Source organism: Taeniopygia guttata, chromosome 3, assembly GCF_048771995.1.
Source record: "Taeniopygia guttata chromosome 3, bTaeGut7.mat, whole genome shotgun sequence".
Lineage (NCBI taxonomy): Eukaryota > Metazoa > Chordata > Aves > Passeriformes > Estrildidae > Taeniopygia > Taeniopygia guttata.
Genome location: NC_133027.1, coordinates 16,517,798 through 16,536,143, shown reverse-complemented (window position 1 = coordinate 16,536,143; position 18,346 = coordinate 16,517,798). Strand labels below are relative to the sequence as shown.

General features: G+C 43.3%; 1 protein-coding gene across 4 annotated transcripts in view; it reads left to right on the top strand.

The window, feature by feature from the left end:
• Window positions 1-17,633, top strand: part of HPCAL1 (hippocalcin like 1) — a 64,515-nt gene extending 46,882 nt beyond the window's left edge. For all 4 annotated transcript variants that reach the window (XM_032747201.3, XM_030267221.4, NM_001164353.1 and 1 more), the window contains 3 exon segments: window positions 11,857-12,259; window positions 13,404-13,509; window positions 16,415-17,633. In XM_032747201.3, coding sequence (XP_032603092.1) covers window positions 11,882-12,259; window positions 13,404-13,509; window positions 16,415-16,512 — 582 coding nt within the window. In that variant the 5' untranslated portion in view covers window positions 11,857-11,881 and the 3' untranslated portion in view covers window positions 16,513-17,633.
• The last annotated feature ends 713 nt before the right edge of the window (window positions 17,634-18,346 follow it).

Sequence of the window (18,346 nt, the reverse complement as noted above, 5' to 3'; positions counted from 1 at the left end):
GGACACTATTTGATTCTTGCCACTGACTTTTAGTTGTGAAACTTAAAGGAGGTCTCAGAATAGGTCTGACAAGTCATGATCTCTGCAACAGAGGGTCAAGAAGCTAAAAAAATTGGTGTTAACTACAAGAATGCGAGAGCCTAAAATGCTTTTAAGGTACTAGTGCTTACTCTCATCAGAGCAGGGGCAGAGAAATGTGGGATTATTTCTGTTATGCTATACTCATCTCAGAGAAGTTCAGCAGCAGGATCATGCCTGTGTTTGCAGGGGGGTAAAAAGAGGGAATGACAGGCTCAGTCAGGGGAGAATGTCATTTGGAGGATTTACAAGGTTCTTCCATGGTCCAGACTCACTTCACCTGACAAGTAAAACTTCATTTTCCTCTGGCAGGAACCTCTCCCCCAATGCCAGTGTGACTCCAAACATCTATATCCGTTGTAGAACTGACTCCTCTGACCCTGAGGGTGGTACATTTGCTGGCCTTCACTTTTTCAACATATGTAGTGCCAACAAAGAGCTGTTAGCAGGCTTGAAGGCAAAGGGAAGCGGCCTTGCTGTTCTGTGCTGAAAGATGATGTGTGCACACCCCAGAAGAAGGCATCACTTCAGAAACTTTCAATTCCTGCACCATCCTCCACCATCAGAGCCCTCCTTTTAACCACTGCCACAGCCTTTAAACACTTCTTTCCTGTTCCTTTCAAGAGGAAAAAATAAATGATAAATTATTGTGTTGATCTTACGCAAATGTTGCATTTACGGAAAGATCTTGTTGACATGGTCTCTCGCACAGGATACCTTCTCCTCCTGCAGAAAAGTTGCTGAAATCTTCCAAGGAAATAGATAATGTTATCCTTGGTGAAAGGAAAATTAAAAAAGAACAAAACAAAACCAAAAAAACCACAAAAATGCCAGCTTGGTGTGGACCTAGTGTGGATCTTGGTTTGCAAAAGATGCAGAATTTGATTTAGTAGGATTTTTTAGTCTTGTTAGAAGTGGAGCAGACTAGTAGTTGATACCAGGTGTAGCTTAGGGTCTTTTTAGAGATCAGAGTGATAAATTAGGAAGCTACAAAATGGCTGAGGTCAGTATCCTGACCACCTGCTGTGGCCATACCCAGGAAAGCTTATCTGTCCATGGCCTGATATGTTAAAACCTTATGGATTAGGTGCATTTTCTGCATTTGCTAAAATGAAGTTCATGAAGATCCTTCTACCCGAGAGATCAATTTTAAGGGGATATCAGGAGTAGATTTTCTCCCTCATCCCCTTCTCCTCATGTGAACATGAAGGTCCATCTTCAACATCACTGTAGAGAGAAGACACATTTCCTGTTTTTGCAATTGAGACCTTCACCGATGCGGCACCAAGGCGGTGGGACAGGATGTGCCCTGTATGTGGTCTCAGGTGTGGGTCAGCTCTTCTCATCCCATGCCTGTTGGGATGCTTCCTGCTTCAAAACTATCACATCTCCTTCCTGTTCCTATACCAGCTAGCAAAGAAAATACACCCATTTGGCCACTACTGGCATCAATTAGATATAAAATTCAGCATGACTTGATTTTCCATTTGCTTCTTACCTAGCCTGCTAATAGAGGCTCAGCTCCAGGCAGCCCTAACCCACAGTGCTCAGAAAAATACATTTGGTGTGGGTATTGCCAGGGATGGAGCCTTGTGGTGGAGGTTAATGAGAAAAGTGATGTCTTGAGTGCAGATTGCATGGTTTGCTTCCAAGATTATTTGCATTAAATTGTTAAACACTACACAGAAATGCCAGAAGAGAGAAAGGATTTTCATAGGGCTGTTCTTGGTACCCCTAAAATCACCACAGTCTCTTCTTTCTCCTCTGATAAGGAGCAGTCCCTTTCTTGGAGACAGACAGTCATACTGTTCTTCTGCATAATTTATAGTGAATGCACTTAAGAGCTAATCAAACTCTTGAGTGTTCAGGATTAATGGAAGCTGCAACTACTAAATGTGTGGGCTGGGACTAGAGGTGTCCTGCCATGCTGCTGCACCAGCCTCCTCTTGCCTTGGTCTTGACAGCTGGGAGAGTCCAGTCAGTGCTGTCTCCGACAGCCCAGTGAAGGGATGGTGCCTATTTCTGTAGGGATTTTAGAGGAACTAGTTGCAAAATCATAGGGCTTGCTGTTTTCTGGAGATAACTCTCCCATTTTTAATGATGGAAGCTGAAGTGAGAGGTGAGAGAAGGTATTATTAGATCCCTGAGCATGATGCATGGCCAGAGAGATGGTCTGTCATATCACTGCTGATCAAAAGGGCCCACTGTGTTCAGGATCCACCTCACAGGAGCACCAGTGCTCATCCCTGTGATCATTTGGTCTGGAGTTCACACCACCAAGGCACTGCCTTGGGCAAATACCCACGAGTGCCCTTGAAGGTTGCCTGTGGGGAGCCACCAGCCTGGGTGTGCCTTGGCAGGGGCAGTCCTTGCCATGCAGGGAGGACAGCAGGACATTGCAGGGCATCTGGGTGTCCACATCCCAGCATAAATGTTGCTATAATCCAACACATGATGCTTGCCATTGTGTTCTCAAGGCACGAAGGCTGCCCTGATAATAACCTGAACACAAACCTTGCATCATGTTCCTGGTGTGACACTTTGTCCAGGTTGTATCCTGGGTCCATGGTTTTCCTGCACAGGATAGTAGTCACTGCAATTTTGGCTCCCAGATTCTAAAAATGAATTTTAAAAAGACCCTGTGAGATTAGTACAGTCACATGCACCAACTTGAGTAATATCCTTAGCTATTCTAGAGGTTGGGTTGGTTCCTACCAGCAGATTTGGTTTTCTGCTCCTTGAATTGCTGCATCCAGCAGAACCAGGTTCCTTCCTTATGAGTGGGATGCTGTTCTCAGTAGTTATTCCACTCTCGGTTTTTGATTCACATCTCTGTAAGGAGAAAAATCCAGGAAAGTTAAGTTCTAGGTTTGCTATTGGATTTGAAACTTAAGTGTTTGGTTTTTTTTCATTCAACAAACAGGAGAATAAAGCTGTGAAACAATTTGATTACTATTATTTACCACTGAAGGGGAAAAAAACCACTGTTTTGAGTAAAATTCTGGTTTAGTGGAGTATATTTTTACAATGAATTTAACTAGTGGCTTTTGTGCTATTTTGAAGTGATGATCAATATTTGAAAAATACGGTACTTTAGAAACCTAGATTAATAAAATAAATGGGTGCATATATATTAGATGTCATATTTTTGTAACAGAAACAACCTATGTATTAGTAGTAGAAATTGTTAGCCATAGCTGTATATTTAGAGGTTGAACATGTTAGTAACAAATAATCTTTCTCTTTTGGTTGATTTTTTTTTTTACCCCCAGTATATCTTAATACTTTTAGTTAATGTTGAATTTTTGTTAGAGGTAGCTGGTTGGCATATCTCCAAAGCCACATTTTGTAGCATCTTTTTGATGCCTTAAGTTTTAGCTTTCATATTTTCCAGATTCTGTACTGCATTAGTGTGTAACTCTGAACTTCATATAAAGTGAAGCTCTCCTCACGGTTTAGTCAGACAAAACAATCCTTTTCCAGCACAAGAACCAAGGACATTGTTGCAGCTTTGGGCTCAAAAAGTCTGAAGAGCCGCGAATTGAGGAGAGCAAACTGGGAGGATGGGACTTCATAACCTGAAGCTGTAGTTGGACAATTAACCCCAATATGCAACTGGACTAAAACTTATAAAAGTGTGAAAACTTGTGACTCAGGGTACATCTTGGGTGGAGCCACAGCCGGGCTCTTGTACTGTCCAGGGTGTATCCTTTTAAATAAATACCTACTTTATTCCTTTAATACTGTCTAACTTCTGTTCTAGGTAGCCTCTAAGGCATCATTTTCACTAAGGATATACCTGCTGAAGAAACCTTTTAAGTTAAATAAAAAGGTTTCTTTTCACTCTTTGAAAGCAAACCCAACTCTCTTCCCTGCTCTGTTTCCAAGTAGCTGCTCTGAAATTCCCTTGATTCCTCCAAGACCCATATTTCAGCACCGTACCTGCAGCTGGGGAAGGAAAGGATGTCAGATATTTTCCTTGGTTTTTTTTTTTTTAGTTAGGCATCATTAGCAGTGAGGATGGTTTTGCAGACCATGCCTGAGGGCTTGATATCATCTGTCATTGTCTAGTTAGCCAGTGTCCTTGTCCCCAAACTCTCCATCTTCTCCACAGGAGTGGCTCTGATGCTGTGAAATTTGCTCAGGTGCCGTTGGCTGGCTCTTGTTACTGCCAGAATTTGACTAATTCTTCTGAAATTTAATCTGGATTCCTTTCTCCCAGGGCTGTGATTATTCTGTAGAGAATTTTTCTGTGATTTACCATCATCAATTAAATAAATGCATCATAGGAAACTTCTAAAATCTAATGACAAAACAGCCCAACTGTGCTACTTCTGTGATTTTAATTATATTAACAACACAGTGCCTTGTGCTAATTTTTGTCACTTTTCTTCCCTTTTTTAAAAAGTGCTCTCTCTGATTTCTAAGGTCCCATCAGGAACCTTCCCTTATCCTGTAGGCCAGCACTCAATGAGTTTTATTAAAAATTATGTATTACAATACTATATTCAGAGAACATGACGTGGGTTTTTCCTCATGCAACCCAGCCTTCTCAGAAAAAGACCTTGTGCACTGAGACATTGTGCAGACATGTTTTCCTTGATCTGCAATATTGTGTAAACAAACTGTAACTTTTTTAAGCCTTGCCAACTTTGCACAGCATCTGAAAAAATAGGACTGGCTGCTTCTCCCTTGGTTTCGTTTAAAAAAGACAAAGGGAGGAGATGAGGAAAATCCACTCACGATTTTCTTTTCCTGTCTGCAATCACAAGCTGCATTACTATCTAAACTGCTCCCACCCAAATTAACCCAATTTCCTAAATTACTTGAAATATTTCCGTGTTTTTCTTACTGCATTGGGAATATTTGCCCTTTACTAATAAGGTCTCCTCCCTGAGATGTAGAACATCATGGAGAGCTCCTCAAAGAACTGCCACGTTTCTGGTCCTGTCATGGGTCTCATTTATTACTCATCAACAACAATTCATGTATGTTTGGGGGTAGTTTGTAATTCTTTGGCTTCTTTTCAGTAGCTTGTAACCATACCATCCATGGCAAACTCTCCTCTGCTGCTGGGGCTCAGTGTTGGTGGGCTCAGTGGGCAGCAATGGGTGCAGCAGGTGTCAGCATGTCTGTGCTCTTTGCTGTGACTCCAGCACCTGGAAAGATCCTGCCCCTGGGACCTGCAAGTGCCTCTTCACCACACACATGATCCAAATGTAAAATGGTTCTCAGGTTAATGTACTGAAGCTCGATGTCAGTGACAAACTGATTTTTCCCTGTAAATTGGGAATATAATCCTGAATAAAGTGACTTCAATAGGTGGGAGCAACCCAGACAGCTGTAAGCAAATTTATTCTGTTTCAGCCTTTGCAGCTGACTCTGTGAAATGAAGGTGCCAGCCTTTGTCTCACATTTGCAGTGTTGGAGTATTTGTAATTATATCGTTCTTTGGCCAGGTGAGGGGTAGGTGGTTATTATAATGGATTTTCACACCAGGAATCAGGTTTTCAAGACCACACAGTTCCTGGGTATGTGTTTATGGATGAACTTACATAGTGAGGTGGCTCAAGGTCTCTACCAATTCACTCTGCCTTTCAAAGGACATTCAATGAGCATATATGAATTGTTACTGAGTTTTCTGAAACTGAAATGTGGGTGGTACATGGACTGGTCCTTCCCCTTCAACCACTGTTTTTAATAAACTCCTGAAAAGGATTGAACTTGAAAGTAAGTTCCAAATAAGCAATGTTTCTTATATAAATAAAAGCAGAATTAGTCACTGAAAGTGAAAAATTAAGAAAGACCGTTTATTTATTTAGATTGGTCTTTTCTTCACTTTTTAGGTTTCATTTTTCTTTCTGTTTCCCCAAAGGCAGCAATAGAAGCAGCTTCAGCCCCTCTTGATAGGAGCCTTTTGCATCTCAAACCCTGCAGGGTTTGAATTTTTTGTGGCATTATTGATTAAGGTATTTCTTTTATCTCACTGCTTCTATTATTAGCCTTTTGAGACGTGAAGATACTCCTTTTTGCAATTCAGACTTTACCAAAAGGTGTTACTTTTGGGCCCATGTCTGCAGCCTGGGAAAATGCAACAGGTGCTGCAGTGGCTGGCATGTGGGTGTCGGCTTTTGCCGCAGGGCAGGAAAGAAGTTTACATGAGTTTAGCAGGCAGGACCAGATATCTATAGCAACGTGTTTGTATATCCTGTGTCTTGTCTGTTGCAACGCTCGTTGCTTAGGATACTGACATTAAAACATGTAACAAAATCTGCTCTTCACTCTGGAGTTCATTATCTGTCCCAGCCCATGTAACTGTGCATTATCCCCAGCTCAGATCAGAACCACTGAGCAGCCCTTGGCAAAGCATGGTCCAGAGGATGTTGTTGTAATGCGTGATCATTTTTGACCTAAACATTTGTCACTTGCTGGGGTGTCTGGGAGCCCATCTGCCTTTACAGCTTGGCCTGCGGGAGCTGGGGGCTTCCTAAACACATCTGTGTGTGCCTGAGCTGGTGTGGGCTGGTGCTGCCGGTGCACAAAGTGTGTTCCCAAGGCTGTGCTCCCGAACTGTGGCAGCACAGATCTTCAGTGGCTGAGGCTTGAGTTTGGACTACCTGTGGGGAGTTCTTCGTGGTGTTTTGTTTGTTTGGTTTGGTTTGGTTTTTGTTTGTGGGAGTTTTGTTTGAGGCTTTGCTTGCTTATTTGTTTGGGTGTTTTTGGTTGTTGTTGTTGTTGTTGGCTTTTTTGTGGTTTTCTTATTTTGTTTGTTTGTTTGTTTTTTAATACAAGGATCAAACTTTTAAAAATGGAGCCTCAGTGACAGATCTGAGGCTTTAGGTATTTTAATTAAAAAATCTTCCACCCCTGCTGAAATGGTTCTTGCATTTCAGACCAACCCAGAGCAATGTTTGCTGCCTGGCTTATGCTGTTCATTTTCTTTGGGTTCCTGCAGTTATGGAGGCACTGTGCTACATCTTTGTGACTGTAACAGATTTGACACACCTATTCTGCTTTATAAGTGAGCACCGCAAGAGAAATGGTGCTACACTTCCCCCCTGCAAAGCAGATAGCTCAGATGATATGAAGAGTATTTGTTCTGTTTCTCTGTGCGCTGCCTTTCTCAGCTGGAAAGCACCTCTGTCCTGTAGACAGGCATTTCTTCAATTTTCCTCTTTTTATTAGCACTAAATTAGTATCCAAGGGGGTTTGCGCAAGGAAATACATCTCTAAGGAGTTATTCCTCCTTTTGCAGCCATAGCTGATTCACTGAGAGGATCCCATAATGAGCTCATTTCAAGGCAGTTGTGCTTTCACAAGCTTTGCAGTAAAAAGCTGGTTTTGTCTCTGGCTTTCTGGGTTACACTGTCAAAGCACATTTCTACCAGCTGTGACTGGTGGTTGACAGGGAGTTCTTGTGAAAGTGGGATGCACTGAGCTTTGTTACAAGTATTTCAAGTACTTTAGCCTGAGGAAGCTGACAGCCAGTCCATCTGTTGGTAAAAAACCAGAATTGCTACTTTAGCCGTTTCAGACTTTGCTACAGTTACTCACCCAGTGCCGCACAACCCAATCTTGTGGTTTAACCCCAGCCCCCAGTGGGACAAGGAAGAGAACTGGGGGGGGAAAGGTAAATCTGTGGGTTGAGATAAGAACAGTTTAATAACTGAAATAAAAGAAAATATTATTATAATAATGATTATAACAATTGTAATGAAGAGGGAGATAATAGAGAGAGAGGTAACATCAAAAGAAGTAAGAGATGGACAGTACAATTGCTCATCACCTGCTGACCAGTGCCCAGTGCATCCCTGAGCAGTGATCAGCACCCTGCCCTGCCAATCCCCCCCAAGTTACATTTTGACCATGACAGTATGGGGTATCCCTTTGTTCAGTTCAGGTCACCTGTCCTGGCTGTGTTCCCTCCAAATTTCTTGCGCACCTTCTCACTGGTAGAGCATGGGAAACTGCAAAAGTCTTTGATTTGTGGTGAGCACAGCTCAGCAACAACTAAAACTTCAGTGTGCTATCAACATGATTTTCATTCTCAAATCCAAAACACAGCCCTGTGCCAGCTACTAGAAAGAAAATGAACACTGCCCCAGCTGAAACCAGGACACCAGTGTGTGTCTTGGCTTCAGTAAAATACCTTTTTGCTCATTGCTAGGCTTTTGCTATGAGATTATTGCTGATTTTTTGTAAGCCTAGAAGGACAGAGGTTACATTCAGGTGGGAGTTCTCTGGCAGCTTGGTAGAGTCTGGCTGGAATGAATTAGAATTAGAACAGGCACCACATAATTTTCAGAAAACTTTTGGTGTGAAACAGGAACAAAAGTGCATTGGCATTTCCCCCTGTTGAAGCTTTACATGGCCCAGGGTCTCTTTCATGAGCAGTGATTGACTCACTAAGGCCTTAGCTCTGCATTTAGACTACCAAGATGTTCCTTGTCTGATCACCTCAGGGGCATTCCTTCGATTGTTTTTCTTACTGCTGTGATAGTGCCAGATGCTCTGAGGGCCTTTGCTCATCATGGAAAGCAGGGACTGACCTTACTGCAATGTTTGTGGCATCACTTCCCTGGATTTCACCCTGGTGTGATGGGAAATGAGGGAAAGGCAGGCTGTGCTGGGGCTAGGTCTCTGCTAACTGCCCAGGGCAATGTGGGGTGCAAGAATGTCTCTTCTGCTTTACTTTCTACACCCACTGAAACAAGTGATTTAGCTGGTAAGGGCTTATTTTAAAAAGCAACAAAATACATCCCTAATCACAGGACTGACCAGAGCATCCAGCCCTGCTCCCTGTGATTTCCATTAGCAGCCATCCTCTGAGTGGTCTTGTGGCTAAATCAGCTGCTGAGCCTCTGGAAAGTGATTTGATGAAAGCATTTTATAGCAATCGAATGAAATGTCAGTTGGATACCAGCAGCAGGGGTTGCTGTCATGATTAATGAGATATTTAGGCATTTCATTTTGAAGGAGCTACCTGCAACACAATTTACATCAAAGCTGTTTTTTTCAGATGGGCTTTAATAAATCAATGTTAATGTTGGTTATTTAATTATTCACATCAAATTGGTTACAAATGCAGGATTGCATTTGGGTTGAACATGTTATGAAGCCTTTCAGAAAGCTCATATGCAAAAAAAGGTTGTGTTCAGAGCATTGCACATCTTCTGATATAAAGTGATGTGAAAGAGGAGGAAGGGTTGAAAAGGCCTGTAATCTTTCGAATGCAAAGATTGCTTGAATATAAAGCTTTTGAAGCTGATATTTAATGAGCTTATCTTCAAATAACAGGATGTATCTACCGCTAGGAGAAGTAGTGAAATCTAGTTCTTGATTTATTTATTTATTCTATTAAACTGGAATTATTACCTTACCTCTCTGTTGTCGAGGGGTCTCTATTTTTAAGGGAAAGGGAATAATAAAGGTATTCTAGGAAGAGGAAATGAAATTAAGCCTTTTCAAACCTCTTTTAACTACCAGTTGAAGGTTTTGCAGTCCTGAAACCTGCGAGTCAATAAAGCTGAGGTAATTTCTGCTTAAAGCCCAGCTCCTGCATTGAGTGGGCTCTACTGTTCCTCCTGCCCCTCTCCCAGGGAATTCTGAGGCAGTGGTTGGTGAGGCAGGGACTGCTTTTCAACCCAATTCTTACAAACACCTGGAAATCATGAAGTGAAGGGGCTCACTGAAGGCTGGAAATTGCAGGCACCTCCTCACCCAAGGAGAGAAGCATACTGTTAAAATTTCTGCTGTTTAAAAAAAAAGAACCACATCTGATCCATTATTTGCTCCAAGCTGCTCTTTTCTGCAATTTGACTTCAGCAGACTAGACTATTGTGTTTTGTGCCCTCGGCACTGCAAGGATGACTATCTGGAGCAGAGAAGATTCGAGGATGGAAAGACAGTGGCAGTAGCTGAGAGTTAGTGGTTTAACTGGAGGGCAGCCTGATGCTCTCCTAGGGGTGATGCTGGCAGGGACCAGGAGCTGCAGCATCCCTGCACGTTGGGAGCAAGCAGAGGCATGTCAGGTATGTGGAGACAACTGCAATATAAAGGACAGAAGTAAAACTTTGGAGTTGAAGTATCGGCAGCTTTTCTGGAAAACAGAAGTGCTAATGATAACACAGTTGTCCGTTAAGCCCAATGCACGGAACTAACGAGCAGCTGTTTGTCTCTGAGCATTAAGCCACAGAGCAGGATGTGGATTTTTTACATTGCTGAGGCAGTGCACAGACTAAGTGGAATACAAATAAAACAAGCTTACATTCTGCTGTAGAGCAACTTATTTTTTGCTGACCTTTAGCATTTTAAATTTTTTTGGGTTCTTATGCATGCTTGGAATTTTTACTCTCTGGGAAGTGCTTAGCCCCTGTTTTTCCTGGTTTCTGCATGCTTTGTAGCTCAGCTCTTGCAGTTTCCAGGTAGTCTCCAGTGTTGGCCTATTGCTAACCTATCTTCTGCATTGGCTTTGAGCAAACCCAGCAGGCACAACAGTCAGTGCAGAGAAACATCATTTATGCAAACCAGTCACAGGGGTTTGTGCACACTTGTGAATAAACTTCTTGAATATGAGGAAGGACATGCAGCTCAACCTCTAGCTCGGCAGCACAGTTTCATATTGCTAGATAGCCATGAAAGACTGCAAGGGATAAAAGCCAGAAATTATCAAGGTTTGGTTTTTTTCCTGTTGCTACCTAAGTGCAAATTGACCATCTTTCATTTTGCTGAAGGCGCTCTCCTATTGCTGGGCAGTCTCACCTTGTGTGGCACAACATGGGCATTGTCAAGAGAGAGGACAGACCCAGCCCTCTCCTGATATCCTGATGAAATCCTGGATTTAAATGTGCTTTGGCCCTGGTGAGGGAATATTGAACCTACTGAATAAGCTTCTCTAAATGTATAAACCCAAGTAAACCTGATAAGAGTTACTTTGCCAAACATTTTGCTTTAAAAAGCCTTATTCTCTGATCCTCTGGGAGGGCTGGAAAGGATGAAATCCCTTGTGCTGGTGCTGCTGTCGCAGTGATCCATCTGCTCGTGCTGCCTTCATGGCTGAAAAAAGAGGGAAAAGTCTTTTGGGGTTTTGTTGTTGAGCATGGGCTGTGCTGAGCTCGCCCTTGCTGCACCCTCCTGTGACCCTCAGGTGCTGCAAGGGGCACCAACCAAGCCCCACCATACAGGACCAAGCTCCCACTGCTGTGGGGCAAACAATGCAGGGAGGGAGGAGAAGCTGTATAAGCCAAAGGGTTTCAAAGAGCATCTGGACAATGCAAACATGACTGGCATGGAGCCCCCTGCCCTTCTTGCTTCTTGTTCAGCTGCATTTACTTTCACTTTTGAATAGATGAATTTTTCTTTTTGGCACTGCTGCTGTCCCTGCCCGCTTCCTCTCATTCATCACAGCAGATCAGCCTGTGTAGGCATCCAGAGCTGGGCATCACAAGCCATGTGATGGAGGAGTGGGATTGCAGCACAGAACTAAAATGCCGAGCTTTATTATTTACCATATAATAAGGATTAATAATAAGAATTAATATTTCCCAAATACTTCCTCCCAAACTACGTTCCCCTCCACAGCATATTAGTCACTGGGAGAGCCTAGAGGAAAGGAAGCCAAATTAAATGAGGTCTTTTCTTGGTGATTTATAGCATCCTTTTCCTCCTCTTTCCCCCTTGCCCCAGGGGGACCCTCTGTTTCTAGCAGGGTTCTACCTCTCCCCAGCCATCTCTGCCTAGTGTGGCTGGAGCTCAGGCAGATTTTCTCTTGCTTTGCAGCTGCTGAACCCAGACCCAGAAGAGGATGGGGAAGCAGAACAGCAAGTTGCGCCCCGAGGTGCTCCAGGACCTGCGTGAGAACACCGAGTTCACAGACCACGAGCTGCAGGAGTGGTACAAGGGCTTCCTAAAAGATTGCCCCACGGGCCATTTGACTGTAGAAGAGTTTAAAAAAATATATGCAAATTTCTTTCCCTATGGCGACGCATCGAAGTTTGCGGAGCACGTCTTCCGCACCTTTGACACGAACGGCGACGGGACGATTGACTTTAGGGAATTCATCATCGCCCTGAGCGTCACCTCCCGGGGCAAGCTGGAACAGAAGCTGAAGTGGGCGTTTAGTATGTACGACCTGGATGGCAACGGGTACATCAGCCGTGGGGAAATGCTAGAAATTGTGCAGGTGAGGCATTATCTCTATTGCACATCTTACTTGTGTTGATGTAACCTCTTCACCATGAGACAGCTGGAGCTGGAGATGAGGGATGTGCTGAGCTGGGTCGCTCCTGCCCCGGGGAGGTTCCTGAGCCCATGGTCCCCAAAGGGACTCAAGATCAGACCTACAAGATGCAGATGAGGAAAGGCCCTGAGATATGAACAAGGCACTTGTGCAGCTGGCCTGCAGCCAAAATTCTGCAGCTCTCCCTGGGGATTTCTTAGTGTGATGTTCACAGGATCAAAAAACCCTAAATGCAAATTCTATTGACCTGATTAACCTCCGAATTCATGCTTTGAATCTTCAAATCTGAGTCAATGTGAACTCTGGATGAAAGGCTGTAGCATTTGTCTCTGCCTTTGTCTCCCAAAGGCAGAGGACACGTAGACCCCAGGCTGTAGTGGGGGCAAGCAGTGCAGTCCCCTGTGCCCCTACCCCACGTGCTGGCGGGGGTTGGCCTCAGCAGTGGTTGCTTGTCACCCACTGTGCAGCTGAGATGTGTGTCCCGTGCTGTGCAAAGGAGTCATGCATCAGCCAGTACCCTGACACTGGTCCTCATGGCTGAGGTGGGGTAATTTAGGTGGAAGTATAGGACTGCAGACATTCTAAAGAGGTCTTACCATTTTTCATGTTCTTGTAAGTCAGAAGATGCATTTCCTTACCCATCCACAAAGGCAAACAACCCCTATTGCTGTATATTCATATTCACCATAATCCATGTAGCACCCACATGCATCCATCTAACTGGGTGGAGGGTGAGAGCCAGACAAAGAGGCAATGGCTTAGCCCGGCTGCAGAAGAGAGGGTTGCATACCATTGTCGCCTCTATTTTAGCTCAGTCCTGCTCATACATTAATCTAGAGTCTGACTTTCAATTAAACTGACCCAGCTCTTTTGAAGCACAAATGAGTACAGGAAAGGAAAAAAAAAAAGCTGCAGTCAGAAATTCCTATTCATTTTGGTTTATAAAATCCTGCAGCTGCCTGCCAGGGTCAGCTGTGTTTTTTTGTTGCTACAGGCTTAAATTCTTTTTCTCTGTTCTGTGCTTTATTGTTTGGGTTGTGTTTTTCTTATATCTCTTTTTCTTAAACTTTTTTTTTTTAATACTCAGGCAATTTACAAAATGGTTTCATCAGTAATGAAAATGCCAGAGGATGAATCCACTCCTGAGAAGCGAACAGACAAGATCTTCAGACAGATGGACACAAACAATGATGGTAGGATTGCCACTGGTACCCCTTCCTAAGCTTTAGCAATAGAGGTTTTATAGCCCAGCCTTGGTAGATGGCAGGATTTTGGGAGAGGGGAGAAAGGTTGGGAATATCCCCACTGGTGCCTCTGGTCTCTGCCTGGCCTCATGGAGCATCTCTGGTCCATGATAAATAGGGTGAATAAGTGTGCAGTGAACAGAAGATAAATTCTCCTGCTGGGGGGCTGATAGGGTAGTAGTCTTTCCCTGACATTTCATGGGTGAATCCCCTTCTGCAAAGGCTCCTTCGAAATTCCTATATCTTTGGGTTATTTTCTCTGGGCATAACACAAACTTGGTTTTGCTCCCACTGCCCTTGATAGGGTTGCACTCCTGGGTTTGTCAGCAGTAACATAAGTCCTGAATGTGGTTGGGCACCTGAAAGCAAAAATTCCCTGAGTCCATAACACTTATTTTCTGTGCGTATTTATGTCATGTATACATACATGGTCACACACCTCTGTTGCACTGTGAGCATCAGGAGGATGTAGCAGCTCCCAAGCCAGGTTGGAGCTCCTTGATAAATTATCTGCCAGTAGACTCATCACAACCCCTCCACCTGTGCTGGCTCATTTTCTTGGGTTTGAAAAATACAGGCAAAACATTATCAATTTCCTCTTCTCATCAGCCTGACATATTTCCTCTATTCCCAACTGAGGTGGAGCTTTTCCCTGGGAATTACCCTGTCAGCGGCTGAGGTGGCAACTGCCCACACTAGCCAGGAGCTGTGTCCCACTGATGTGCTCAGTAAGAGCAAAGATTTGATTCTAGCACTGAGATATGGAGACCTGAAAATGTACTGTCTTATGTACATAAAGGGTTTTATTTAAGAGGATTTTATAGCTGCATTTTGGTGTCTGCTGCTGCAGTCCCCAGGGCAAATTACTGGCCTTGCTGAAGTCCTCAAGTATTTTACCTTTGACTTCATCAAAACTAGCACTTCATCCCCTGGCTTGACATGTGGAGGGCCCTAAAATAACATTATTAAAGTATTTTTGGTCTGCAGAAAGTAGCAGTGCATGCAGATGTGTAACAGAGTAGTGGTCCCAAAATCAGCTATATATATATGCATCCTCCATCTGTTGCACTTTGTTGCTGAAATAAAATCATCCTATTCCCAGTAAAATATAAGCCATCTGACTGCTGGGCATTGCAAATACATTTTGATTTGGGCTTTGCTTTTAAGTAATACAAGGCAAAGGGCAAACTAATAAATAACCTGATAATTAGGAGACCTCTGCTTTTGTTAAAAGCACTTGGTTTGGGAGCATTAGCTTAAAAGCCAGAAATTAGTGTGCCACAGGTTTTTGAGCTTCTGTAATTTCTACAATAGAAAGGATTGCTCATTCATGGAATCACAGAGCTATGTCCCTAAGTGCCACATCTACACATCTTTTAAATGCCCTGGGCAGTCTGTTCCAATGCTTGACAACCCTTTTGGGGAAGAAATTTTTCCTAATATCCAATCTAAATGTTCCTTGGTGCAACTTGAGGCCATTTTCTCTTGCTCTATTGCTTATTACTTGGCAGAGGAGTTCCTCCCTGCTGGCCACTAGGGTCATTCCTTGCCATGCCCACAAGAGGCTGGTAGCATCCTGGGGCTGGTGCAAACTGGCACAATGACCCGGTGCCTCTCTCTCTTTGGGTGCATGTGGCCACAAGTGGCAGCAGGCAGCTCCCAAGTGCAAGATGTTTGTGTGTGGGTCCTGTCTCGAGCATAGCAGTCTGGGGTGGGTAAGGATAGCCCTGGGGTGTTGTAGTGTAGGTGAATGCACAAGCTAAATGGGAGGTCACTAGACATGGTGTCTGGGATGCAGCAAATGCTTGTCCCTTCCTTTTCATAGGGAAAACTTTCATTTTTTATTAATATTGGCGCATCCTATTTCTGCCATGGTTCTGAGTGCTGGAGCAGGGGAGTATTGGTGCTTGCTGCCTGACAGGGGGCTGGGTCACCCCACCGTGAGGTCTGAAGGACTAGATGGAATATTTTCTCCTTGCTGTCCCATGCTATTCCATGGGACTTTTGGAGCCAGGGGACACAAGAGTGGTTGCTCCTTCAGAGATCAGTTTTCAGTCCCTCAGACTGTTACAAGGTCCATCCAAATCAGTCCTCTGGCCTAAATTAAAGATGTGTAAACCAGAAGTGCTCAGGAGAAACACATAGCAGTAGGTGTCCCCCTGGGCTAGATCTGCTTGTAAAAAAAGAAAGAACAAAACCCATCCTCTTCCTGTACACCCAGCAGGGCACAGCAAGTGAATCATGGAATCATGGAATAATGGAATAATTTGGGCTGGAAGGGGCCTTTGGAGGTCATATAGTGCAACACCCCTGCAATGAGCAGGGACATCTTGAACTAGATCAGGTTGCTAAAACCCCGGTCCAACCTTGTAAGTGCCAGAGAAGCCATGACAGCTCAGCCCCATGTGTCACAAAAAACAAGAGGACAAAGTGGGGATATTTGGAATATTTAGGTTTTAAGTGTTGTAGTAATACAAGCATCATTTCAAAGCATACATGTGTTCAGGTCCCATACCTTGTGTTTATGTGTCATGTTATTTGCATAGTCTGGTTCTGAGTAAAAAGCTGCCAAATGGTATTGGAACAGTTGTTTTTAGATTTGGGACTGTCTTTTTAAATAAAAAATAGCAATTATTATGCTGGATTGTTTTGCAGAAGAAAAATGCATTTGGGCTTAAAGGCTTGAGTAGGATTTAGCTGCTGTGCATTGCGCTAAATTCCCTCCAATGCCTTTGTGATAGATTAAATAGATGTTATGTTGCCTCGATGAGGAGGGGTTCTTTGCTACAGCAATGGTGACAGGAAGAACTGACTTCCAAAAAATGATTTCCATTTTGGTTGTCCTCCCTGTCAGGTAAACTGTCGCTGGAAGAGTTCATCAAAGGTGCCAAGAGCGATCCCTCCATCGTGCGGTTGTTACAGTGCGACCCCAGTAGCGCGAGTCAATTCTGATGAAAGCGGACAGTGTGCTCAGAGAACCTCGGCTTGTGTCCTTCAAGCTTTGCTCGCAAACGGATGCCTTCTCAACCATCCCTCCACACTCCGCGGATAAGAGCCCGTTGCCAGATCGTGTGTGCGCGTGTGTCCGAGCGAACCAGCCCTCGCTCCCCCACTAACACCAGTGCAGTTCTCCCGCGGCAGCTCCGTTTCTGCTTCCCTGTAATGTTACCATTCACTCTGCACATTTTAAACATTATTTGAAAGGTATGTTTACATGCAGCTACGAGAGAGTTCAATGGCTGGTGAGATACCACTTCACTTAGTCCGTGAGAAAGGTGATGTTCCCATAGTTCCCGAGAAGATGCTAGGTAGGACTTTTACCCAAAATAGCAGATGGTAGATAATTTATTTTGCTTCAGAAATTACTATGTTGGAAAAAAAAAAGAAAAAAAAAAAAGTGGACTGAACAGAGTAGAAAGTTAAAAAAAAAAAAAAGAAAAAGAAAAAGAAAAAAAGGAAAAAAAAAAGAGCAGCTTTCCTGGGCATGGTTCCAATTTTCTTTTTGAGGAAAATTGCTTGCACTTATCTAATGGTCTTTACTTTCTTTTAATATATATATAAATTATATATATATGGTGAAGTAAAATTTTAAATATTTAGGTCATCTATTTAAGGCATCAAATAGAATTTAAGCTTTGTTTCTTCTAGTCGTCTGTGATTTATTCAAATCTTGGAGATTGTTTTTTTGTGATATTTATGCATTAGCAAATTGCTGTTCCAAAAGAAATGCATGACTAGCAGTTTGTGGATATTTCACTCTGTTTAATTCCTGAATGCAAATATTTGTTCATTTTTACTGTCAGTCATTCCAGCATTACTATATTAACAAAAGACCTGAAAGGAGTTCATCCTCATTTTGTATTTCTCAGTGGAGTCCTACTTTCTGGTGGTTGCTGCGTTAAATGGCTTTTGAGTGCCCCGAGGTGATGTGACTGGCACTGCTGTTCTCAACTTGGCTACACCTCCTCCCTTTTGCTGTCGATATGTTAATAGTCTTGTGCATTCCAGTGTTATTTAATATCTGCCTAATGCCAAGAAATATGAATTGAAATAAAAGACTACTTTTCTTGTCACTGCCTGTCTTGATCTAAGCCATGCACCAAGTTCCTAGTGTCAGGTATTTGGGGAAGGGCAAGGATAGCTCCCTGCACAACATCTCCCAGTCTTGTCTGAGACACATTGCCTTTAAAATGCGTAGGGGTTTTAGGAGCTGCCTGTTGTGGCTGGGTTAACACAATGGTGTTGGTGCCTGTGGGATCCAGCTGCATCCCAGCTGAATCCAGGGTAAAGATTGCAGGAATGTGACAACTCAATTTCTGCTGGATGCAGAGCAATTCAGGGCAATGAAGGAAAAGCTGCTGACCCTGCTGGCTGGGCTACCATGACCACAGCTTTTTAAAATAAAGTTCCTGTCAGGTACCAGATACTTGGTGGATAAACATTTGACATTGGTAGCATGGGAAGCAGTTTTCTCCACATTCATCAGGTCTGCAAGTAGCTGCATATGCAACCCTCTCTGCAAAACAACGTATCAAAAAATTATTTGGCCTTAAGTTAATGTTGAGCATGTAATGAAGGGATTTTTGCTGTGTAGAATGTTCTAGAAGTGGTGAACTAGAATGTCCTAGTATGTGATAATACTTTAATATTAAAAGAAAGAGAGAGAAATGTTTGCAATATCCAAGTGGAAGTACATTTAATCAGACTTGGTCTACAATACAAACTTGTGTCAGTGCTGCCAGCAAAAGTGTGTTCATTTTTTCTCCTGGAAATTCAAATTTGAGCA